The sequence below is a fragment of the Apis laboriosa genome, unplaced genomic scaffold (genome assembly GCF_014066325.1).
Source record: "Apis laboriosa isolate Shangri-la unplaced genomic scaffold, ASM1406632v1 scaffold11_cov152, whole genome shotgun sequence".
In the NCBI taxonomy this organism is placed as follows: Eukaryota; Metazoa; Arthropoda; class Insecta; order Hymenoptera; family Apidae; genus Apis; species Apis laboriosa.
In genome coordinates, this window is record NW_025221020.1 from 458,841 (window position 1) to 484,721 (window position 25,881).

Genomic DNA, 25,881 nt, shown 5'->3' on the forward strand with positions numbered 1-25,881 from the left:
GTAAAAATATACAATTATCTTAGAAATAATAGTTTGATATAATAATCCTTTTTTATGTTGATACACAATGAATTTTAATAAAATTATGAAATTCACTAAGTGTTATCAACATTTGAAATTACTTCTTTATTATTAGAAAAATTGTAAAATTAATATAAGAGTAAATATTAATTTTGAGCAATTGCGTATGTAAGAAATAAATAAATAAACTTGAAAGCGATACCGAACCTAGAAATCATAAAAATAAGAATTGTTTTTATCATTTGAGTCTTTTTAGTATTTCATTTATTATTAAAGATTAATAGAAAAATAAGTGTGTGAAAATATGAATAATGTAAAAATAGATGTTAAATTTATGAATAATTTTTGTATACTTTTACGTAATTAATGTAATTATGTAATACAAATCCATGAAAATATTTATATGTAGTATTCTATATATTGAAAATTTTTATATAAAAGTAATAAAATATTTTCTTCTATATATTTTTCACCGAAATATATTTCACAATATAAAGACATGTTAAGAATGCGGCTTAAGAATAATCGCTAATGGCAGTTGCATGCGTTGCATGGGTGTAAACGGACGGACGTGCAGTCGGACAGACAGCTGCAGTGTCATCATCTTGCTGTGCATCTTATTGTACGGAAAGAGCTTAAAGTGTCGGAGGTTCGAAAAGGAGCAAATTGCTACTATGCCTCAGCGAAAACTATCAAAAGTCATATTACAATTAATATTGCCTGTTTGGCCAGGAGAATTCGCGATGTAGCCTATTACATACTCGATTTAATCGCGTTCGCGTTTATTCCTCATCGATGTACCGAGAAGTATCGGGAGCATTTCGTGCAATTTTTGAATTCAAGTCGCATGAAATCTCCTGTTGTTGTTCTCGTGAAAACATTCGTCTATTATTGTGTCACCCTTCGTCGTTCTCGACGTTTTCATTCTCGTTCGTATTTCCGTTGTCATTCTCAAGTGCCTTCTCTTTCCCTCTCTCATCCTTTTAACTTACTATTTTCCGATTTCAATCTCGTGAAAACTAGTGTACGCATCGAATGACGTACTAATATGTTTGTTAATTCGGTAAGTTTAACTACATATTTTTTTAAAGTTATTTTCAAATGTATATATTTTATTTTATTTATTACGTAGAATTTTTCATGAGAGAATCATCGCTTTCTCGCACATTGTTTATTTGTTGATTGCTGTTTCGTCGTGACTTGTGATTTGTGACTTGCTTCACGATATAATTCTGCAAGATTTTTACTGTTTGTTACTTTTCGGATTAAACAACCCGCGAATACGATATCGTTTAAAAATTGATTTAATTCTATGATTGATAAATATTTGTCAAACTTTCTTGTGACGGTTTGCCAAAAAGACAATGATAATTGACGCACACGCGATAAATGGTCGTACGATCGATGCAACGTAATCTTCGTTACTTATTTATATTATTTTGTTGATACAAAATTATACACATTTTTTCTAATGAAAATATTAGATAAATATTAGATAAAAAGTTTAGATAGATTTTTTTATTCTTATATTGATTTATTAAAAAATTTTAAAAGTACGTATGTATATAATGTATGTAATAACATAACTTTTATCGAATTACATACATCAATTATCTTATTTTTATATTATTTAGATAAAATACGAAAATATATTAAAAGAAATGAATATTTTAATAGAACATATATTTTTATTACAATATCATAAGCTATATATCATTCTAACTAATTTTTGTATACATACATTTCATTAAAGTATTGGTTAAGTAGAAATTGATTGATTAAAAATGAAATAATGATAAAATGATTAAAAATAATGGAAATTGATAAAAATTTTTATTGTATCGTTTCAATGTCATTTGAATATAGTTATATATTGTTTTTTATTTTTTATTGAAAAAAAAAATGTAAAATATTTTATTTAAGTTTATTTACAAAAACATAAAATCTAAAAAATATATTCTGTAAAGTTCATTTTACTCTTATGTAACTATGAATAATTTATTAATTGAATTAATTAAATATACCATACTTGTAGAATAATATATATGTATAGTACAAGAGTATTACATTTATTTACTCTATATGGATAAAATATGATAACAATGACACCATATAATCTTTCTTTAGATATATATAATGCAAGATAATTATATGTGTGTCAAATATATTTTTCAACATATTGAAATGACATTCATTTTATATAAAGGTATAGTTGTAATATTCAATTTTTTAAATTCAAAAATTTTTTAAATATTAAAATTAAAAAAAATTTATATATAACACTATATAATATTGTTGAAATTTTAATAATTTACAGATATGAGGTGGATGGTTCATTCCAAAATGTATCGCATTTAATAGACATCTTAAAAATAAATAGATTTTTCTTCAACTAAAAGGCAAAGTGTTCTTATTTGATACATAGAATAAAAGAAAAAGATGTCTCAGTTAAGTATTAGTACAGGAAAGAGAGGGAGGAGTGTTGCAAGCTCCTCTGCACCTACCGTATCATCTCTAAGTAGTTCAACTGATCTAGCAAGTCTATTTGAATGTCCAGTTTGCTTTGATTATGTTCTTCCACCCATTTTACAATGTCAAAGTGGACATCTTGTTTGTAGTAATTGCAGACCAAAACTTAATTGCTGTCCTACATGTAGAGGTCCACTAGGTATGTAATTAATAATAAAATTTATATAAATAAAAGGAATTGTTAATAAGTTAAAAATTTAAATATATTCAAATAAAAATAATTATAATTCATAAATTTTTAATGTAGGTAATATTCGAAATCTGGCTATGGAAAAAGTGGCAGGTAATGTGATGTTTCCTTGCAAATATTCAACAAGTGGATGCACAGTATCGTTAGTGCATACTGAAAAGGCAGACCATGAAGATGCATGTGAATTCCGTCCATATAGTTGTCCTTGTCCAGGTGCTTCCTGTAAATGGCAAGGATCCCTTGAGCAAGTAATGCCACATCTTGTTATGAGTCATAAAAGCATTACAACTCTTCAGGGTAAGTTTGTTAAATAAGACATACATTTGTATTTTTTTTAATTAAATGAAAATTCAATTATTTAAATTTGCTTAAATTATAGGAGAAGACATTGTTTTCTTAGCAACAGATATTAATCTTCCTGGTGCGGTGGATTGGGTAATGATGCAATCTTGTTTTGGTCATCATTTTATGCTAGTACTTGAAAAACAAGAAAAATATGATGGACATCAACAATTTTTCGCAATTGTTCAATTGATTGGTTCAAGAAAACAAGCAGAAAATTTTGCCTATAGGTATTTTATTATAAGTAATATATTATATTTAAAGTTTTATTTAAAATAATTAATAATATAATATAAATATTTATGTTCATTAGATTAGAATTGAATGGACATAAAAGACGTTTAACATGGGAAGCTATGCCACGTTCTATTCATGAAGGTGTTTCATCTGCAATTTTAAATTCAGACTGCCTTGTATTTGACACCTCTATCGCGCAATTGTTTGCCGATAATGGAAATCTAGGAATTAATGTTACAATTTCTATGGCATGAGGAAAGCTGGAAAAAGCAGTGTAAAGTGTGTTTTAAATGTATTGAGCAATCTTTTGATTCAATTTGTTGTATTATGGATTGCCCGTTATGTACATATAGCATTTTTTTTACGTTACCATAGATAAATATTAGCAATATGGATGTTAGGAAATGTTTGGAATGTTTAACAAAGCTCAGAAATCAAACGCTCAGTTACAGAATCTTTCTTTTAGAAGCTTTAAAGTGTATTTGTATGTGATATCAACACTACACATGAACAATAAATAATAAACAATCTTTCTTAGTATATCTATATTGACTTTAAAGCTTTAGTACTGAGTATAACATCAATTCCAAAATGTACCTGACACCTATTGCATACTGTTATCATGTTCATTTAGTCACTTCTTACTGTGTAAATTTTTATGAGCATAGTTTCCTTTTCAATTTTAATTCTTTCCAATGTAAACATTTTTTGCAGAAATAACGTCATATTTTAAGAAAGAAATACATATATAGTTTTCATCAAAAGATCAATTACAATGATACAGATGGTATTATAGATAAAAATTCAAAGTACATACCTGAGAAAATCCTCTATACGTAATTTTTTATCGTATAGTAATTAAATTCAATGTATTAAGCATATATTTGACATTATTTATTTTCATTTAGAAATTTTGTGTGCTCGCATATTTATTATGACTTTACTTCATTTATATTATAATTAAAAAGTAAATTTTTTTTCCAATAAATTTACTTTTTTTTAAATTAAAATATATGTTATAGATGTTTTCTATATTTGATATTTTAGATTTTTTTGTCATTATCGCAATAGAATTTTCATTATATTCTAAATATTTTGTTAAAAATCTACAATTTTAGACCATACAGAAAGTCATATCAAATCAAAAATTAGTAATACATTTGTAAATATGTTATTGACAAAAATTATTCTAATGTGCTCAGAAATTTGAAAAACATTACGATTTCTTTTTTACAAAAAATTTTTTAACTTATATAATGTATTAAATTATTATCAAAGCGAGCACTATAATAATAGATAACATTATTTCTTTAATTTTATGAGAAAAAAAAACTAAATTAAACAACATATATACATCAGCAATATATATGGGAACACGAAAGTAGTTGGTATACGATAAACAGGTGCAAAATAACGGAATAAAATTGCGCGATTTCATTCTTTTTCACTAATACAAAAATGGACAAATTTATACAAGGAGAAGTTATAATTTCAAAAATATAGATCCATTAAATTATTGTATAGTAGTTTCGTAAGTAATGACGTTGTACACGTTGTACATAATCTTCAAATTATCGTCCATGTAAGTCTTGAATGTCGTGAATTAAATTTGACAAGTAACAATATAATTCTTAAACATTAATTTCGAAAAGATGTATAACAAGTAAGAAACTTAAAATGTCAATTTGGTATAATGATTATATGAATAAAGAATTGATGCATTCAAGTGAAAAAAATTTATAAAATTGAAATTGCATAAGCTTGATCCTAATCAAATTTAAGATTCTCAATTGAAAAAAATTGTTTTTATGTCATCATGAATTGCATGTAAATTTTTTGAACATTCCAAATATAGATAAAAAGTTATTGTAAATAGAACAATTTTACATGTGATAAAATTATAAATTGGTAATGTAAATTATCATGTCAACATGCATATATATATAAAGTTCAAAGGAATATGGGAATCAATTGCATGTTATACATATTTATAAGTATATATAAATATATATAAACATATAATATATAAAAAATATATAGAAATGTATTTATATATATGTATAGATATGCGTATAAAACATTACATTATTATTTTAAGTTTATATAAATGTACTACGAAATTTAATTTTAATACTTTAAAAATTTCAGCAATTTTGGCGGTTACTAAAAAAATAATTCAAATGTATCACATAAATTGTTATACTATCAGACTTTTCTCTCTTATATAGTTGTAATGCATCAATGAATCCGCATATTTTGCACATTTAGATATAATTAAAAACATCTATTGAAGAACTATTATAATAAAAAGCTTGATCATAGAATTAGAACAAAATTGATCAGAAAAAATATTAAAAAAGAAAATATACTAATAATTAAATAAGAATTATGGAACGCTTATGGAATTAGCGATCGTTTCAAATACTAAAGTGCGAATTTCGTTGAAAGGATGATATATCCCTACATGTATATATATAAATATACATAAGATGTGGTATATATATATAAACAATTTAATAATATTATTTAGATATTTAGATATAAATTTAAAATTCATCACAATATAATGTAAGGTTTAATTGTTCATTGTAACAATTTATTCTTACAGCTGACAGTATATAGATATTTGTATCACACGTAAATTACTAAAAATAGTTAATTCACTTCCTAGTTCAATAAAAAAAAATTTTTTAAATTTTGTAAAAATAAGTTAAATCCTTAAACGCATTTGCTACGAATAGCAATTTTTCTTGTTCATTCTATTTCTTAAAAATGTAATAACTTTTATGTTACAAAAATAATTTTTTGAAATTAATATTATATTAAGAATCGAATTATATGCATACTGTAAGCATGTACATTACATTATAATTTGTTTTATCCGTTTACGATTTTTTTTATAATTCGATATTAAGATTTTCATATATTTCTATAGTTTTAAGTAAATAATTTATTCTCAATTATGTATCAAATTATCAATGTGAATACTTCGATATTGATAGAATTAAATGACACTACAAATCCTGTTCCTAAACATGTCGAATAAATTTGTTATTAAATTAATATTAGTTTATATTATGAAAATTTTGTTATATCCGTAATTTCCCGCTTGTATATTATTTTTTTGAAAAAAATAATATTTAATGATTAAAATTATATTATAAAATTATATTATATAATATTCTTTTAAATATACTAATAACATAAAAAATATTTATTTTCTTTGTAATAAGAGATACAATTTATGAAATTTTATATTATGAAAGTAAGTATAATGCCACCTAGGGACAATAAAAAGTATTATTGACACAAATTGCATGAATTTACAATTTGAATTCCTCTCTATATTCAACATAAATCAAGCTTGCGCGAATTCTACTTGTTGCTCAGAATCACATTTCGTGATCAGCATTTTTCCGGAGTTTTCTTAAAGCACAATTAAAGTTTTAAGAAGTTGTTATAATTTATACAAAAAAAATGGCAAACTATCACAAACCAGAATCGAAAACCATTCAAGAATTGAAAGACATTGCGACAAAATTGAGAATTCACTCGATCAATGCCACACAAGCTAGCAAATCCGGGTATGTACATTATACTTTATAATAATAATTCCATTAATTTATTATTCAATAACTTTCATTATATTAACATAGATTAATATTACGATTGATAATTTTTTAATATTTTCGTATCCCAATTTAATAAAAATTTAACATTTGCAAAATCGCGCGCAAATATTATCTTGATAAAAATAAGGTGAAAAACATTATTTACTTTAGAATCTGTTATATTGTAGAATACAAGCATAATTTGTTCTCTAATATTTTTATTGTAAAAATTTTAATTTTGGAAATTTTTTATGTATTATAACATTAAGTTGCTTCCATATAGTTTACTCTTTTCAAATAATGCCATCTTATTATATTACGATTCATAGTTCAAGGTATTTTATAATTATATTTTTAAATGCATGTTTATGCATTTAATCAAAATCGACATACATATACATAATTGTAAAAAATTATTTATAAAATAATTACTAAAAATCATTATTAGTTTATCTTAGATTTTATTTTAATTCTTTATTTTAAAATTTTAAATCGTTATCGTTATTAATAATTAAAATATTGAGAAAATCCTCATACACATCTAATTTAGATAAATTATTGAATATTAAATGTATTCATAAATATGCATACTATCATATATATAATATTATAATTTAAAATTTTTATAATAAACTATATTTTTATATAATTAATAAAAATATATACTACGATAAAAATTTTCGAATGATTAACTTTAGAAAAAAAAGTTCTAAAAAGTTAAAGCCCAAAGATAGACAGGAAATCGTATCATGTTTTCTTATGTCTCCTTTTATATCTAGTAATCGCATAGCTAGCACGTGCACGATACCAAAATGCACGCTATGAAATATAGTATATAGTTACGTAACGAATATATGATAATATTGAATAATCGAGAATATATTAAATAAAATTGACAATTTTAATAAATATCTCATTTAAGATTTTTTAGATGTAATATTTTAAACGATTTTTTAATACATATAATTTTATATAATCTTGGAATATAAATTGTTTATTTATCGTTTTGCAATATCTATAATATATATGAATAAAAATGATAAAGAACTTCATTAAAAAATTATGAATATGTATAAAAGATATTCACTATATCTAAATTGAAATAAATTTCATTAATTATATTATCACTATAACATACATTATATATTTATATATAATTCTTTTTGAGCTAATTATTATTTTTAAAATGTAATGATGATAAAAAATATCTATTATCAAATATTAATGTGTATGTGTTTTTCTTTCTCACAATGTATAAATATTTACATATATATATTTTATATATATATATATATATATTTTATATATATATATATATTTTTTTTTTTTTGATATCAATGTAAGTACATAGTTTTGGAATCATAAATTTCAAAGAAATAAATTCAATTTATAAAATATAAATATGTACATTGATTTTGAAATCTACAATAACTCGTCTGGAAGAAAGTAGGGAGTTCCAGCGCGCAGTTACTGAGCAAAAGGCTGTGCTACTCATTGCCAGTTGTTATCGAACGCTCGTTGAGAAACGATTACAGAAAGGATTTTTCTACTAGTTATCTTATAATGGTGCGCGATATAAATGTGGAAAATCTTCAAGATCTTGCGAACAGGCTTCGCATTCAGTGTATTAAAGCGACAGAAGCATCGAAAAGCGGGTATGATGCAGAAAAGTTGCCTGGAAATTTTCATATTCTTATCAGAAATTATAAAATATATTTTTTGTATGATTTTTATTTTAAAATTTTATTAAGATTTGTACTATTAATATGTTAATATTTTTTCTTAGAATTTCTTAGCATGTTTAAATGATTTCCTTTTAAATAATTATATGCGAAAAAATTTAATAAAAAAGAGTCGTTATATATATTGTAGTTAATTAATATTTTATTGTAATAAATGATGCTTTTATATCAAAGTTAAGTAATTTTAAATTGCAGGATTATATTATATCTTAATACTTTAATTTTATTAAAAATTTTTGCAATTAATTTGTAAATAATCAATACATAGTTTAAATATTTTAGAAAATCATTTATTTAATTGTTAAACAATGATTTAATTATATAAAATGATATACGATTAAAATTAAAATACAATTCAACATAATAAATTCAGTAAAATATGAAGAATACAAAAAATAAAAATATTTATTTAATTATTAATATGAAATTATATAAAAATTATATATATGAACTATTAATGAAATTCAATAATATAAATTTTACTAATAAAAAATACAAAAAAAAACAAGAATTCTTGTAATATAAGTACTTAATGATAATTATTTATATTAAATACAGACTATATTATATAACTATATTTTGTAATAATCATTTCAATATTCAACGATCGTATGATCGAGATTAATGACCTTTATGACCTTTGATAATAAGTTCATTGTTATTATGAAATATATAAATAATACATGGTATATTTTACAATCTTATGTATATTTGATATTTCAAATTTTATACAATTTTTTATTTATTTATTTATTTTTTTTCACTTTTATTTAGACATCCAACGTCATGTTCTTCTATGGCAGAAATTATGTCCGTCTTATTTTTTCATACGATGCGTTACAAAGTATCCGCACCACGTGATCTAAGTAGCGACAGATTTGTATTGAGCAAAGGTCATGCTGCTCCTATTCTGTATGCAGGTAAAAATTTTGAATATCTACTTATCGAATATTCGAATATACGAAATATAAAATATCTAAATTATAATATATTATTTATATAATTGTAGCATGGGCAGAAGCAGGACTTTTTCCAATAAGTGAATTGCTAAATTTAAGAAAACTTGATAGTGATTTAGAAGGACATCCTACGCCAAGACTTAATTTTATTGATGTAGGAACTGGTTCCTTGGGACAAGGACTCTCAGTTTCTGCAGGGATGGCTTATGTGGGAAAAAATTTTGACAAAGCCAATTATCGGTATATTTTCAAATAATTATTCTTTATTATTTATTTAAAATTCTTTCTTCACAAGCAATATTATATTTTTGTATTTCCTCAAAATATAATAATAAGTTTATATTATTACATATATAGCGTATATTGTCTGATTGGTGATGGAGAAGCTGCAGAAGGATCAATATGGGAAGCACTTCATTTTGCATCATATTACAAGTTGGATAATCTCTGTGCTATTTTTGATATAAATCGTTTAGGCCAAAGTGAACCAACATCTCTTCAACATAATATGGAAGTTTATCGCAAAAGACTTGAAGCTTTTGGATTTAATGCATTGGTTGTTGACGGTCACGATGTAGAAGAATTAGCCAAGGTATATTTGCATATTTATATGTAGGTAAAAATTAATATGAAATTTTACAAATTTCAACATATTTTTATTTTTCAAATTTGACATAACATTTTATTTATAAGGCTTTCCATGAAGCACAAAATACGAAAGGACGACCTACTGCTATACTAGCAAAAACATACAAAGGCAAATATTTTCCTACTATTGAAGACCAAGAAAATTGGCATGGAAAACCTCTTGGTAATAAAGCAAATGAAGTTATTCAAGTAAGTGATACAATTTTTAAAATTACAATTTTTATTGTACAAATAATTTTATGTCTTTAAGATTTAATAAGATTTAATATTTTTTCAATTGTAGCATTTAACTGGAATGTTGAAAAATCCTGGTCCTTTAGGATTACATCCTCAGAAACCATTAGTTGATGATGTTTCAGTAGTAGATGTTAATAATATTAAATTAGCATCACCTCCGAATTATAAATTAGGAGAACAAGTTGCTACAAGATTGGCTTATGGTACTGCTTTAGTTAAGGTTTGTATATTTTCTTTTTAGAATATGTGTATTTGAAGATAAGCATATGTTTCTATTGTATTTTTTGCTTCAGCTAGCGAAAAACAATTCTCGTGTCATTGCTCTAGATGGGGATACAAAAAATTCAACATATGCTGAAAAAATTAAGACAGTCGATCCATCTAGATTTATCGAAGGTTTTATTGCCGAGCAAAATGTAGTAGGAGTAGCAATCGGTGCTGCATGCAGAGACAGAACTGTTGCATTTGTATCTGCGTTTGCAACATTTTTCACTCGTGCTTTTGATCAGGTAAAAATGTGTTAATAAATAAATATAATAAAATAAATATATAAAAAAAATTATATATATATATAGAATCAAAATATTATTATGAATTTTCATTTAAAATCTAAATTCGTAAAATGTAAATTTATTATTATAGATTCGTATGGGTGCTATTTCACAAACAAATGTTAATTTTGTTGGTTCCCATTGCGGTGTTTCGATCGGAGAAGATGGTCCATCACAAATGGGTCTGGAAGACATAGCTATGTTCCGTACAATTCCTGGTTCTACTGTTTTTTATCCAGCCGATGCTGTTGCCACGGAGCGCGCCATCGAATTAGCAGCTAATACAAAAGGAATTTGCTTCGTACGCACTTCTCGTCCTGCCACAGCAGTTATATATAAAAACGAAGAACCTTTTGTTATTGGAAAAGGCAAAGTGGTTAGATCTTCTGCGAAAGATCAAGTTCTTGTAGTTGGAGCTGGCGTAACTTTGTACGAAGCACTTAAAGCTGCTGATGAATTATCTAAAGTAGGAATAAATATTCGAGTGATCGATCCGTTTACAATTAAACCACTCGATGCCCAACTAATTATAAAAAATGCCAAAGAAGTTGGAGGAAGAGTTATTACAGTTGAAGATCATTATGCAGAAGGTGGTCTGGGTGAAGCTGTACTTTCAGCAGTTGCTTTGGAAAGAAATGTCGTAGTTAAGAAGCTAGCTATTCCTGAAGTACCACGTTCTGGTCCTCCAACTGCATTATTGGATAAATATGGAATTAGTTCAAACAAAATTGTTGCTGCAGTTCAAGAAATATTAAAGTTATAATTTTAAAGATTATACAAAGGTACCGATATCGTTTTAATATAAAAGTCTACTGCCATGTCAAAATGTACAGAAAATTTAAGTATTTTTAAAAATATGAAAAAAAACCATTCCATATTGTTTTTAATGTGCATATAAAACATCGAAATATTTGTTCGTGTTAATGTACAAAGAAAAACGTATGAAAAAGTTTGTCTTTATATATANAATGTTTTTACATTTCAAAATTATATGAAATTTTATTATACAAAAATGTAATTTTATATGAAACTTTGATATACATATACTGTTTATAGATTAAGAAATGTTACTATTTCGAAAGTATAATTATTCTACATACAAGTAAATAGGAGTATTTGTAAAAGGAATTTTTTATTAACTTTATCGATACCTACCTCAAGGGTGCAAAATTTTCCATGTTAAATATTATATTAAATATAAATAAATACTTTATGAGAGTGTAAATATGTTATATGTATTATTGAGTATTGAACATGTAACTAAGTACATGTCTAAAAGGTGAAATATTCGGCGAATAATAAAAGATAGATAAACCGACTTAAAAAATGCGCGTAAAATTTAATTAAAAAGAAATTATAATTCCTAGGAATGAGAAAAGTAAAGATTAGGAATTGAAAAAATCCCTAGATCATGAAAACAGTAAGAATGAAATTGTGATTGGTCGAGAAATTTTGTAAAGACTACAGGAAGAGACGAATAAAGAGAAAGATAACGAACGAGAAGAGACAGCAGCGCCACAATTCCCTGTTAAACAAGAAACGTCAACCATTCCCTGTTCTTCAGTTCGGTGTCTGGATTGCCGTTCGCTATCCAAATATCCAGGCTAGCACGATTAGGTTGTATATGTATGCGTGCGCACAAGTGTCTCCCTCGCTCTTGATTCTCGTTGTTCGGTATTCGTAGTAGAGGACCATTGTGTATACATACATAAGCGGTCGCGCGTGAATGCATGTATTGGAGATATACACGCGTATGCGTTTTCCGTTCCGCGATTCGCGTATCCCGAAAAGATGGCCGCCATGAAAGCGTACGGTGGTGATGTTGACGTCGTTCACAGCAAGGTCGCGTCACGTCCTCGAAAAGCGTGAAAAGAACGTGATTATTCGAATGCTTCCACGAGTCTCGTGGTGTTTTTATACGAGAACGCGATACAGTGAAAAAGTTGTTGATAATTCGAAACGTGAGTGCGGTATTCACAGAATCCCTCTCGCAGTATTTGACGAAAACGACGAACAGAAGAGAGAAGAAAGAAGAGAGGGAGAACGGGCAAGAAACGTGCCCAACAAAAGTTTAAAGGGATTTTTATGTGACAGGGAGAGAAGTGGACGAATAGTCTGTCGAAGAGCGGAAGTAAGAAGGAAGGAAAGAAGAAAAGTTGGAAAGCGCGTGGAGAATACAACAGGGTGATACGGAAGTGAGTGATACGTAGAATCGCGGGTGGTTTATGGTGTCGCGAGTAAAACAAATGCGTGCAGGTCGTACGCGAACAAGTCTTTCTCTTTCCAACGATATCCCAATCAACTTGTTTTTAGCATTTCCTTGAGGTTGCATTTTACGTGTGACTCCAAACTTTGTGTCAACGAGGGACGGCCATATTAATCCGTAGCCCCCGCCGTCACACATATTTGAAGAATCTTATCTCCTCGAGGTGATGTCTCTAGTTTTACGATTTTCGCTACTTTTTTAGTGCATACCCTGTTGCGGTGAGTTCTATCTTACCGTACCGTGTCGTGTCGTATAGTGTCGTGTCCTATCGTGCCGTATCGTGTTGTATCGTGTCGTGTCGTGTCGTGCCTTGCCTTGCTGTATCGTACCGTGCCGTACGTATCGTGATCCTCGATTACTTGGATATAAGTGTAAGGTAATCGCCAGATTTTCGCCGAATGACGGTGTGTGTACATAGTGTATGGACGGTGGTATTTGTGTGTACGAGCAATACAAACGACAATCACTACGTGAGTTCTATGCCACCCGATGTTCATGTATCGCATCGAAACAACTTACCGGTTCTCCACCACGGTGTCTGTCCAGTTTGCCAACTGTACCACCCTTCCTAAATTCTGTATTACTCGCAGGGTAAGTTCATTTAATATATTTCTCCATATTCCTTGTTTTTATTTTGATATTTATCTTTGATAACACAGAATGAAAGTTTACTTTTAATTCAAGGTTACTCCAATTAGAAAAGATAGTTAATATGATTAATATATGAAGAATTATGATTTGAAATTGTATTTCATACAAAAAAATTGTTTGTAAGTTCTTGTGTAAAAGATTTACTTAATAATAATATGTTCTTTTTGAAACAACTTATCGACAAGCTTCCTCTAAGTCAATATTTTAATAAAGTAATATAATTACAATTTTTTAATCATTTATCATTGCATCGATACATGCTAATCTTCCATTAGAACTTATATAACAAAAAATAATTCCAAATAATCCAAGTATTCCAAGTGAAATAAAATTTAAGATATTTTTATTGATGCGTCATTATAGAACATATTTTAATATAATAATCATAAAGATAATATTTTACTTTAAAGTTTTATTGCTTTTATCGTTGATGATTAGCATTAACATTACGTAATAAATTACATCAAATATTGTTATTCAAAGTGATAAAACAATAGAAACAAGAACATAACCTTATTTTGAAATGACAGGAAAACAAAATGTCCAATCTAACTGGATATAATGACTTTATAACATATATTTAGATTAGAAATGATTTCATTTTTTATAATTCTAATAATTCTAATAATGTAATATGAATTAATTTTAATTTTTTTAGAATTAGCACTTATATATACAAATTTTACTTTGTATATATATATATATATATTATATTATATTATATTATATTGTATATTATATTACATATTTGCTTTATATATATTTTATTTTCTAATTATTTTTTAAATAAATATTATAAATACTAAATATTGAAATAAAAAAAATAGAAATATAAAGATATATAGAAATATAAGAAAATATAAGTTAAAGTAATATATAGTAAGTTAAAATTAATAGAAAAAAAAATTCAAAAACTTTCCCTTTCTGGATATTACAAGCAAGGATTAGATCGAAAGGGAAATAACAATATAGGACAATATCAATTGATCGCATTTGTCATGCGAGTAATTTTTAAGGTGAAAAGACATTTTCGCAGTGATTAATCATTTCTCTTCTAGTAGCTCGGCCTATTTAATAGCGTGTTCCAGTAGCCTGTCGCTCGCCCTTTTTATACCGGTTTCAAAGGCGGTCGAGTGTACTTGGTATTTCGTAGCAGCGTGTCGTTACGATGCTACCACGCGCGAGTGCGAGATTTTTGCCACTATTACCAACTACTGGATTTTTTTATTTTTTCTCCTTCAACAATAATATGAAGGAATGAATATGAACAAATGAATATTTCTTTGTGATTGTAAGTTTTTGACTATACTCAATATTATTGTCTCTTCATGTTTGAGGTTTCACGTTTAAAAATTAATCTCGATTACCAAAAAAATCTTATAAAAAAGCGAATATATAATATTAGAGTCAGCAATATAGAAAATAAATGATCATTTTTAAAATACATATCATAGTATGATTTATAAATATTTACATATAAGATAGGATTATTAATTTCGAAATTAATTGTGTCGTGTCGTCGATTTAGTCATATGTATCGTATATATTTATTTCTATTTTTTGTTTCACACCGATACATTCGATATTAATTTTTTCATAACAATGAAAATACATAATTTATTGCCAAAATCGTTTTATTCCTTGATGATTGAATTTGATTTTAAAAAAATTTAAAAAAAAAAATAAATAGAGATGAAATTTCAAATTGAAGTTTGATATTAATTTCGGCAATGTGTGCAAGATTATTGGTAAATAGCTACAGGTGAATTCATAATTAACATTCTATTCTTTTTTAATATACGATTAAATTTTTTTATGATAGTTGCATATCGAATGAATTCGTTGAACTTTGTTACCATTTACAAACTCGATCTCTTTTTACTTTATCTTATCTTGATATATTAATTTTTTTCATACGATAATATTACGATAAAATTATTGTTATTCTAGTAAAAATAACATTTAATTCTTTGAACAACGATTTCGTTTGAACGTTTATAATTTCGATTAGTAAAAATAGTCCGTAATTAGCGCGGTTTTTTCTTTTATCAGATAATATTAATTTCTTTTAAATCAAATCTCAATAGTTTTATCGTTATCGAGGAAAACATTGCAACGAATCATTTGTGTAAAGTTTCAAGTTATTTATGACAAAACATAAACGTAAAGTTATTAAAGGGACTAGTTCGATCGACTTAAAACTAGAGAGTCGTTAATTGACCATTCGAGATAGATCGTAGAGAAGGAGAAACAGAGAGAGAAGCGTAAGGTCAAATCGGTAATAAACTATTTTATTCGGTACATAGGTACTGTTTTTCTTTCTTACATATAACAACGACACTACCTCGCGTTCCTCACATTGTCATTTTCCACGAATCAAGTCCCTTGGAGAGTTCTTAACCGTAGCTTTTCAACAATACGAACTACATAAGATTCGTCTTACAAGTGCTTGCACTTACACTCGAAGTCATATCGAGAATGATGAAAGCATAAAATCTCCTATATTTTCCGTGGCTTCGTGTCGAAACATTTTGATTCTTTTCTCTCTGCAACTCGCGTTTCTTCAACTCGAGTATATAAAAAGATGACCTGTGCTATTGATATTTATCCTATGCACAAGTTGTACACAACATTTATACGTTCTCGTTATCTCATTCGGAAAATGTAGTGGCGCTCTCTCTCTCTCTCTCTCTTATCGGTTGAATCGAAAATCCATTTATCTTGGTGGCGAAGAAACTCACGTGGAAAAAAACCATGAAATTGCGAGTTTTTTGCAAACGGTAGAAATTGTCCGACTAGGAAAACAGAATTTCGCGTGATGTGCCATCGTATCCGGTTACTGGCAATACCTTGCCAATTTTACGCCAAATAACGAGACTTCTTCGCAACGTTTATTTCTCGGCTCTACCTTCTACCACGCGTTTGCCGATTAAACGTCTCTAATAAAACTTTGAAGATTCGAAAAAAGTTACACGTCGAAGAGGAAAGAGAGAGAGAAAAAAAAATAGGAAATAAAGGAATAGGCGTTAAACTTATCGACGAGCGAAACTTTAAAGTAAAAATACGTGAGAAGAACGAACTTGACGCGACTCTTTAACGAATTATAACCGATTGCATTTCTCTTATATAAACGTCTACCTCGAAATCGTAATTTTTCTCATCGGTATACGGATCTCGAATATCGAATTTTATACTATTATTCCTAGAGTTTATTTCGAGTTGAAAGAAACTTGAGGGAATCTCGCGGAATCATCGAATTTAAATGGGATGGGAAGAGGGGGAAGGGGAGAGGATAAAAGTCGAAGGGACGAGTTTCCACGAGTTTTCGATCGGCGAAAGATTAACGTGCATTCGAGCTTTCGATAGTAAGTGGCTCTAAATCAGATTAGTTGCTCGATGTAATTCCGTTCGATTTCGATCGCTTTACTCGATTCAGATTATCTGGATAAAGTCGAACGAACGTTTACCGGTTCCAAATGCAACACGGCCTGCAGGAAAACACAAAATGAAAATACGTGGACGTGTGTCGTTCGCATGACCGCTAACCAAGCTGCACGTGACGCATTATTCTTCTCTCTTTACCGTGTCGATATTCTCCAACGTAGATTCCGTCCTCTTGAACACTGTCCTCCCTTTTCTTCCTTCCTTCTTCCCTCCCTCCCTCCCTCCCTCCCTACCTCCTTATGTTTGCTCTATCTTCTTCCTAACCTTTAAAAGCTTTTTGCTCACCGTGCTCAGCATCGAAGCGAAATTCCCATTGTGAATCCTCCAAGTAAATTTCTCTCTCTCTCTCTCTCTCTCTCTCTCTCTCTCTCTCTCTCTCTCTCTCTCTCTCTCTCTCTCTCTCTACCTCCCTTTACGCATCATTCGTATCTCGTGAGAGTTTACGTTTTAACCACGATGGAACATCACTCGTGCCTTCGAAACGTGACTTAGCTCGCATAGAAGGGAGCAATCGGTGTACGAGAGATCGATGTCGAGATTCCTTCGATTCGATCGCCGAGATCAGAGAGATTATTACTCACCACCTACTACTACTACTATTGGTGCAAAATTTTTTTTTTCCCTCCCTTTTCGTTCTCGCGCTCCTCTTCGCGCATAGTATTCTTCTTCTTCTTTGAAACTGTATACGCGTCGAACTGGGATACGTGCCAATTGGAACTTGTAACAGTGGCGCGAGAAAAAGGGAGGAAAGGGTGTGTAGCGAGGAAAAAAAAAAAAATAGAGGAAGAAGCAAAGATCCAAGTATCGATCGGATGAAAAGAAACTCGTCCAAGACAAGGGATGGAGTTATGGTCGTTCTCCTTGCTTTCGAATGCGTTTTACGCGTTAAAGGAGCGACCTGTGACTTATTGGACTGGGGGTAGCCTCGGCCACCGGTATTTCGAGATATTTGTTTTCGTCCGTTTTCGCGTTGGAAAATGAGTGGAACGCGGGCGAAGAAAGGGAGGCGGGCGGAAAACAAGGAAATATTTCTCTTCGCTTTGTGGCCTGCGTATCGAATGAACGTTCGCCAACTATACGCGGTTATAGATATTTTTGTACCTAAAGCTGGTGGCCATCCCCCCGGTATGGTGGATCTCTCCCCGGATATTTTCTTCGTGTTTCGAGAAGGAAAAAAATGGGAATGGATGTCGATCCGAAAATCTTTCGATCTGGCTCCTCGTTACGTCGTGTTGGAAGCGATGCCGATGAGTCACGCAACCACGATATCACGCATAAGCGTAGCCTGTTAAACTATCCTAGTTTAATCGTTTCCTCGGATAATTAAAACCGGAGGATGGAATTTTTCTGAGAATACTTAACGTTGGGCAAGCACATTTTTTTTCTACGAGCGTATGGAGAATTAAACGGGGAATGTGATACGATCTAGGGTATGGAAGAAAAAAGCGAGTAGCGCGAAACTAAAAACGTGTAATATTTCGAATAGAGAAAGAGGGAAGGGAAATAAGGGAAATATAAATAATATAAATAATAATAAATATAATATAAATAACTAATAAAATTAAATTTTCGAATATATATATATATATATATATATATATATATAGGATGTATCGATATTTTAAATGATTAGAAATAGAAAAAAAAAAAACTGCCAAAGAAAAATTTCAAGTTTTCTTTTCCGTGAATTTGAATTTTTTTTTTTTTTTTTTTTGCGAAACGTAGGAAATGTTTTGTCGATAGAGGCAATTGGAAAAATTTGTGTCATTTTGTTATAATTTATTTCAATATAATTTCACAGTAAGTGCATTTTTTTGTTTTCGTTATCTCTTGAAAATAATTAAGCACACGTTAAGTGCATATTTTTAAATCAAAATAAAACACTCGAGAAAACGCGAAACACACGAGTTAACCAAAGACAAGAAAAGGATGCACGTTTCAAAGCACGTTTCAATATATATATATATATATTGACGGGGAGAATAATCGAAGCGATAGTAATCGATGGATATCGAAGTTAAATAATCGATGCGCCTTTCAGTCGAAGGAAGAATAGAGATAAAGCGGTCTCGAAGGATCGCGTGATTAATCGGGAATTAAAAACCGAGGTTGAAACTTTGTCGAATAAAGGCCAAAGTTAAAATAAATTTATAAACGTTAAATTTATAACCTGCTCGACATATTTTCGAATCCCGTTCGAATTTTTCCGTTGGAAATTAGTAAGGGTTTTCTCGAAAGAGAAAATCGTCGAAATAGAAACGATCACGTGATCTGTCAACCGCCATAATTCTTTTCTTTCTTTCTTTCTCTTCTTCGATAATTAAATTTCTTTTAACGTTTTTTTTTTTTTTTTTTTTTTTTTTTTTTGAGCGATAACTTTAAAACGAATTCCGTGTAATTCGTGTAGGCCATTCGCATAAACGAATCGATTTTCGCTAATAGAGAAATGTAAAAGAGACGCGTATATTTTTCATCGCGATACTTTCGAAGTTATAGAATCCGTCTACCCATCCAAGTCTACCTTATCCTGGGCGAGAAAATATCTTTCGAAACGAATCGATCGTCGTAAACCGATTAGTAATTTCGAGAACGCGTTGCTCTCGAAACACACGCCGCTCGAAACACTGCATTCTCGTCACGGGAAAAGTATCGACGCGAACGTGACGCGAACGTGACACGAGTGGAAATAGTTTCGGTCGTTCGCGTTTAAGCCGACCAATAGGAAGTTACAGATGAAATTCACGTCAAATAAATCGCATTAAATTTCTAGCGTAATTAAACAGTCCTGTTCGAGGGACGTTTGCCGCGTTTTCACGTTTCCACCGCGTAATATTCTAATTACGTGTCCCTGCAGCCACGTGAAACTCCCCGTTTGTATCGCATCGAAGGGCTCGAAGCGTAAGAAAGCGATACGATATTACGAGATGTACGTCGTTGTCGTTACGAGAATGAAGGAATCCCCTTTCGAATCGAAAAATAATTGGCGACGAAAGTTCGATCGAACTTTCTCGATGGTTGTAACGAGGCACATCATGCTAATTGTAAATAGGTTGAAATAATATAGTGATGTTCAAGGGAATGGTTGCGTTCAATTCGCCAGCCAGCCTTCATTCCGCTTTGATTTCAAAGGGATACGAAACGTCGGTATTATCGATGATTTTAATGAAGCCGCGTCGAGAGCCATTCAGGATCGAATTTCTTATTCGGTGGAAAGAATCTAGGATGAATATCAACAATTCGATATTCTCTCTGTAAAGAAGCAAAATAAAAAAAAAAAAAAAAAAGAGTTGTCTTTTTCAATATTACATCGACGGTGTAATTTAGGACGGAAAACCAGCTTTTCGTGCCTCCCTTATGGTTCCTAAGCCATTAAAAGGTACACGCGTATAAAGAAGGGACGAGCGAACCCGAGTAATCTGGACAGCGATATAATCTCTAAACCGAAGGGAGAAAGCGGGTGCTGGTATGTGGACGGTAAACGTGGAAAATATAAAGGAGAAATCGTGCGCGCGAATTTCGCAAATTCGACGATATAAAAGTTTTCGAAGGAAAGGACAAGAAGGACGGAGAAAAAAGAGAGAAAAATAACGGTTGGACGGGAAGAGAAAGAGTGTAATTAGAAGTGGGACGAGAAGCGTGGTGCGGTGGTGTCGAGTGGCATCGATCGAATCGATTCGATGATTTTTGCGTCCCAGCGTGTCGCGGTGCATATGTCGGACAACCGAGTACGATGACGCCATGTGTTTCCAGCTGGATTACGAACGGGGGAGCGGGATAGGCGGGGCGGGTTCTGGGGGCGCTATGTAGGGTGGTGCACGAAATGTTTTGGGTCTGTGGGCTTTCGTGTGCGACGAGTCGGGTCGAGGGTGGCCGTCAACCATCCGGTTATCTTCCGTCTTCTTTCTTTTGTTCCATTCGTTTCATCTTTCCAATTGTTCGAAAATTATCCCAAAATACGGAAATTACGTTTTCTAGGATAATATTGGCGATAGTAATAATATCAATACCGGTAATTGTGGTAGTGGTGGTGGTAGTGGTGGTAGTAGCAGCAGCAGCAGCGTAACTGGTTGAATGGTGGTTTCTGAAATTTCAACGGCACGCAGAGGCATTGTATTCGGAGTGTTCCAGTGTTGCGCAACTGGAATAACAGACGGCGGATTACTTCGAGTCGTATTCGAGTCGTATTCCGCGGGAAGAAAGGATTCGATCGAAAAGTCAAAACTTGTCCTCGATCTCGCGTCCGGATTAAATTCAATTCCCAGTTGAAAAAAAAAAAAAATTGACCGAATATCTTGCTAGATTTTTCCTACGAACAGGTGTGGATAACGTGGTTCCATCGAGCGTCGAACGATTTGCGTCGTATTTACGTTCGAACAGAGACGGGGAAATTGTCGCGAAAGTGCCACTACGCGTACGTCAAGTAGGTAAACTGTGTGTATTCGCTCGAAGCGATCGCCACTCGGATAAAAACAGCGCCAAGTTTAATTACGCTTCAAGGCGGATCGATATCGCGCGATACCTCTTCGTCCCTGTCTTTTAAATATTTCACTTTGCGTAACATTTATTTTTCCACGTATGGCCTGGAAACGTCGTTTACCGTACGTACGTACGTACTTTCTCCACTCGTCGCTGAATTGCACGTTACGTTCGTCCGACCGATTCCCGAGTATCCTGTTTACCCTCCAGATAGCGCAAGAGTTCGAGTCCTCGCGAACGCGAACACACTACGAATCTATCTACGAACGAAGCGTGGCTCGATTCCCCGACACGAGAGATGTTTTTAGCGGTGTTCAACTTTGAGATCGAGTCCGCGATTAACTATGAAACGAGTTTGTTGTCCTCGTAACCTCGTTTACGAGGTTTCGTTTCGAAAAAAAGAAAAGAGAAGAAAAGAGAATTTCTCTCTCCTCTCCAAATTTTCGATGCGAAGTCGAAACAGCAAAGGTGGATGATATTATTTACGAAACTTATTATCGGGGTGCGCGTCACACGGCAAACGTGTGACTCGAACGTGAGCGTCGATTTCTTCTAGCAACGCAACGCAAAGCACGTGCGATAAGAACGCGACACCGCGATAGCAACGATCTACGCCACCCAGATCGCGGATCCAAGCGCGGGAATCGAAACGAATATAAACGAGATCAAGGTGCGCGCGATGCCACCGTATATAAAAAATACATACACTTGTTTACGCCCACAGACTTCATAATAGAATATTTGTAATACGGTATACGCGTATGTGTGTAATAGTTCGTTCGGCGGAAACTTTTCGAGACGTTTCGAAGGTTCAAATAGAAGACTGTTTCTAGCGATGTAAAACGATACTTATTCTGTTTTCCTCACTTTTTTTTTTGTCCTTAAAGGTGACTAATAAACGAATAATGGAGGGATGGAAGAAGGTTGAGAGAAAGATGGAAATACAATTTTTTTTTTTTCGCCAATCCTTACGCCTTTTACACGCAACTCGTACACGAAACGAAACAAAGAAGCGGTCTTTATTATACAAATCGATCTAGTCACGATCTTTTCATAGTTCAATATAGTTTCGAAGGTTCAAATAGAAAATGTTTCTAGCGACGTAAAACGATACCTATTCTCTTTTTCCTCACTTTTTTTTTTTTTTTTTTTTCATTAAAGATGACTAATAAACGAATAATGGAGGGATGGAAGAAGGTTGAGAGAAAGATGGAAATACGATTTTTTTTTTTCGCCAATCCTTATGCCTTTTACACGCAACTCGTACATGAAACAATACGAAGAAGGTTTTTATTATACAAATCGATCTAGTCACGATCTTTTCATAATTCAATATAGTTTCGAAGGTTCAAATAGAAGATGTTTCTAGCGACATAAAATGATACCTATTCTCTTTTTCCTCACTTTTTTTTTTTTTTTTTTTTTCATTAAAGGTGACTAATAAACGAATAATGGAAGGGTGGAAGAAGGTTGAAAGAAAGGTGGGAATAGTTGGATTATAAAGGTTAAAGTGTCACCCACGTGTGATAAGTAACAGATTCCTAAAATCTTATCTTTCTAATCTAAGCGAGCAATTTATTTTTTTTTTTTTTTAGATAGATCAGAGATACGGATACGATGATAAACCGAATTTTGATTCGCTTTTTTTATCAGGTAGTATATGATATATATATGATATATATGTTACTATCCTGGCATATATATATATATATATATATATGTGAATGATGAAACATACTTTTTAAAGATTGCACGACTAATTGACTAAAAGTGCGCAGGTCATCCGGGAATATACTTCCGTCGTTCGTGTTTTTATTATAGCCTTTATTCCTGACGCGCGTATATACTCGATCGGCTCCCGCTCTAAGCCTCTGCAAGCTTAAAGGGGATGCTCTTCGTGCCTTTTGACGACCGACCCGACCTCTCGTCCAACTGCCAACCCGTGATGATGCCACTCGATTCGTCCAGTTTTCGACAACGAATAATAAAAAAAGGAAAAAAACTCCTCGTCCAAAAATCATACGCGAAAATAATAATAATACGTGTATCGATCACCCGTATCGATTTAGAGAAAAATATACGACGATAAAAAAAATTGATCGTTATGACTGATATATCGAATTACATCGAAAGTTTATATCGCAGAGAGCGATATTGTCTGTAGGCGTTCGATCGAAAAGCTTTAAATTGGATCAACAATTAAGTCACGGCGAAACGTTTTCGGATTAAAATCCGCTTGTTTGGCGGAAAAAAAAAAGAAAAGAAATCTCGACTATCGATTTATGACGTCGTAAAGGAAAAGAGCGAAAAGTGGAGAGAGGAATAACGATTTCGAAAAATTTTTGGATTATTTATATTTTTTTTTACTTGCGTTAATGGATCATTCTGTCCAATTTTAAATAAAATAATAAATTGATAATAAAAATTGAAAATATACACTTTGAAACTTTACGATATCCGGATTCATCGCGTAATTGCGATTCGCGAAAATCTGTGGAAAGAGAATTAAATCGAATCGAAATCGAAAGGCAAAGCGTACAAAGCGTTGCTGCGCGCTTCCGTTGGCCATTTTAGCGGCGGTAACGCGACGCTGGTGGCGCGCGGAGTTTCTCGGCCGGGATTCGAGTTTCTCGACGGAATGGAAATCTAATTCCGCATCCCGGCTTTCGTTATAAGGAAGACAGCGAAAGCGCGTCGACGTGGCTTCTTCGAGGAATTAGAAACAAAGCGGCTCTCTCGATGGAACGGGCTTTATTATCGATCTTTTTTTCTCCTTGGATCGCGGAGAGCACGAGGAGGAGGAGGAGGAGGAGGAGGATCTATGGCGATAAAATGTCCTTTTCGAGGGCAGGGAAGAGCAAAGGTCTTCTTCGTGGGAGAAATTGAAATTTTTCTCGCGTTGGAAATTTAATTAAATTCCTGTTGGCAACCTTTTGGCAAATTAAAAAAATATTTTCGAAATCTTGATTTTTTTTCCCCCTCATTACAGTATTCATTTCGTTATTTTTCCCGCAAGTGTTTGCCCGTAAAGAGAGCAGGGGATTATAATTAGAGAGAGTTATTCGGCCGTGGCGTGTAAAATTTCGTTTCGTTACGTCCGATTAATGGAGAATGGGGGGTGGAGAGGAGGAGGGAGGAGGATCGATCGTATCGAGCGGGGCGAAAATTTGATCGAAATTGCGGCCGTTGGCTCGGCCGCGTGGCTGTCCTTTTCGTTTCGAAGAGACAACAATAGCCCAACTCCCAGTGGCGTCTTTTGTCTACCCGTCGTTGATTCGGTGCGCTGCCATTACGAGATCCGTGTATCTCGCCTCGGATTTCGTTCCGTCTCTCCGAAAATCCCCAATGGAAACGTTCTTCAATCCGATGTTTAACGGGCACAATGCCTCTACTTTTAACCCCTCGCGCGCATCTCGCTTCTCTCTCTTTCTATCTTTCTTCTCCTCGCCTAATGCATCGCTCTCTCCTCGTTTCCATACCATTCTTTCATCTCTCACCGATCACTGGTGTCCAATTTGTCCAAGTAAGTACTTTTGAATTTTTATTCGAGTTCGAAATCATACCATAAATAATGAGAAATTTCGCAAAATTCAAGTTGATTCAAAATTAAGAAGCGGAGAAGGTGGCAAAATTGCATTGGTTTTGAAAACAGAGAGAGAGAGAGAGAGAGAGAGAGAGAGAGAGAGAGAGAGAGAGAGAGAGGAGAGGAGAAACGAGGGTGCACGAAAGCTCGAGTTGTCCGGAAGCTCATTACCCAGCGCGATCTTCTAATCTTGGATAAACGAGAAGAGGAAGGTATGCAGTGATGATAGTTGGAGGTTAAACGTAGACTTGGTAAGGTTCGTTCGATCCATTTCTTTAAAAAGCCCGCCAGCCAAATTAAGAAACGGAAGTAGGGCCGTGCGAGCTCGTGAAACTGCTCTTAAACGAAATTTCGAAAACTTTCCCACCTGTTATGCTGATATTTTACCTCGTGT

General features: G+C 31.7%; 2 protein-coding genes across 4 annotated transcripts; both read left to right on the plus strand.

The window, feature by feature from the left end:
- The first annotated feature begins 573 nt into the window (after nucleotides 1–573).
- On the plus strand, nucleotides 574–6,382 carry LOC122720159 (E3 ubiquitin-protein ligase Siah1-like). Of its 2 annotated transcripts, XM_043946684.1 has the most exons (6): nucleotides 574–1,084; nucleotides 2,057–2,227; nucleotides 2,339–2,689; nucleotides 2,798–3,037; nucleotides 3,120–3,312; nucleotides 3,396–6,382. In XM_043946684.1, the coding sequence occupies exons 3-6, from the start codon at nucleotides 2,461–2,463 to the stop codon at nucleotides 3,571–3,573; spliced, it is 840 nt and encodes a 279-aa protein (XP_043802619.1). In that variant the 5' UTR covers nucleotides 574–1,084; nucleotides 2,057–2,227; nucleotides 2,339–2,460; the 3' UTR covers nucleotides 3,574–6,382. The 2 variants fall into 2 exon arrangements, with proteins under 2 accessions (XP_043802619.1, XP_043802618.1); XM_043946683.1 differs by lacking the exon at nucleotides 2,057–2,227.
- Nucleotides 6,383–6,705: 323 nt separating this feature from the next.
- LOC122719896 (transketolase) lies at nucleotides 6,706–12,027 on the plus strand. Of its 2 annotated transcripts, none has more exons than XM_043946144.1 (8): nucleotides 6,706–6,903; nucleotides 9,447–9,592; nucleotides 9,682–9,871; nucleotides 9,989–10,223; nucleotides 10,325–10,468; nucleotides 10,563–10,736; nucleotides 10,810–11,025; nucleotides 11,159–12,027. In XM_043946144.1, the coding sequence occupies exons 1-8, from the start codon at nucleotides 6,797–6,799 to the stop codon at nucleotides 11,828–11,830; spliced, it is 1,884 nt and encodes a 627-aa protein (XP_043802079.1). In that variant the 5' UTR covers nucleotides 6,706–6,796; the 3' UTR covers nucleotides 11,831–12,027. The 2 variants fall into 2 exon arrangements, with proteins under 2 accessions (XP_043802079.1, XP_043802087.1); XM_043946152.1 differs by lacking the exon at nucleotides 6,706–6,903 and adding an exon at nucleotides 8,428–8,585.
- Nucleotides 12,028–25,881: the final 13,854 nt, after the last annotated feature.

What these genes read in the sequence shown, in the direction of transcription:
- LOC122720159 (XM_043946684.1), top strand. Translation starts at nt 2,461, where the DNA reads ATGTCTCAGTTAAGTATTAGTACAGGAAAGAGAGGGAGGAGTGTTGCA. An exon ending in AAGCATTACAACTCTTCAGG is followed by an intron (nt 3,038 to 3,119) that starts GTAAGTTTGTTA and finishes CTTAAATTATAG; the next exon opens with GAGAAGACATTGTTTTCTTA. An exon ending in GCAGAAAATTTTGCCTATAG is followed by an intron (nt 3,313 to 3,395) that starts GTATTTTATTAT and finishes TATGTTCATTAG; the next exon opens with ATTAGAATTGAATGGACATA.
- LOC122719896 (XM_043946144.1), top strand. Translation starts at nt 6,797, where the DNA reads ATGGCAAACTATCACAAACCAGAATCGAAAACCATTCAAGAATTGAAA. An exon ending in AAGCAAATGAAGTTATTCAA is followed by an intron (nt 10,469 to 10,562) that starts GTAAGTGATACA and finishes TTTCAATTGTAG; the next exon opens with CATTTAACTGGAATGTTGAA. An exon ending in TCACTCGTGCTTTTGATCAG is followed by an intron (nt 11,026 to 11,158) that starts GTAAAAATGTGT and finishes TTATTATTATAG; the next exon opens with ATTCGTATGGGTGCTATTTC.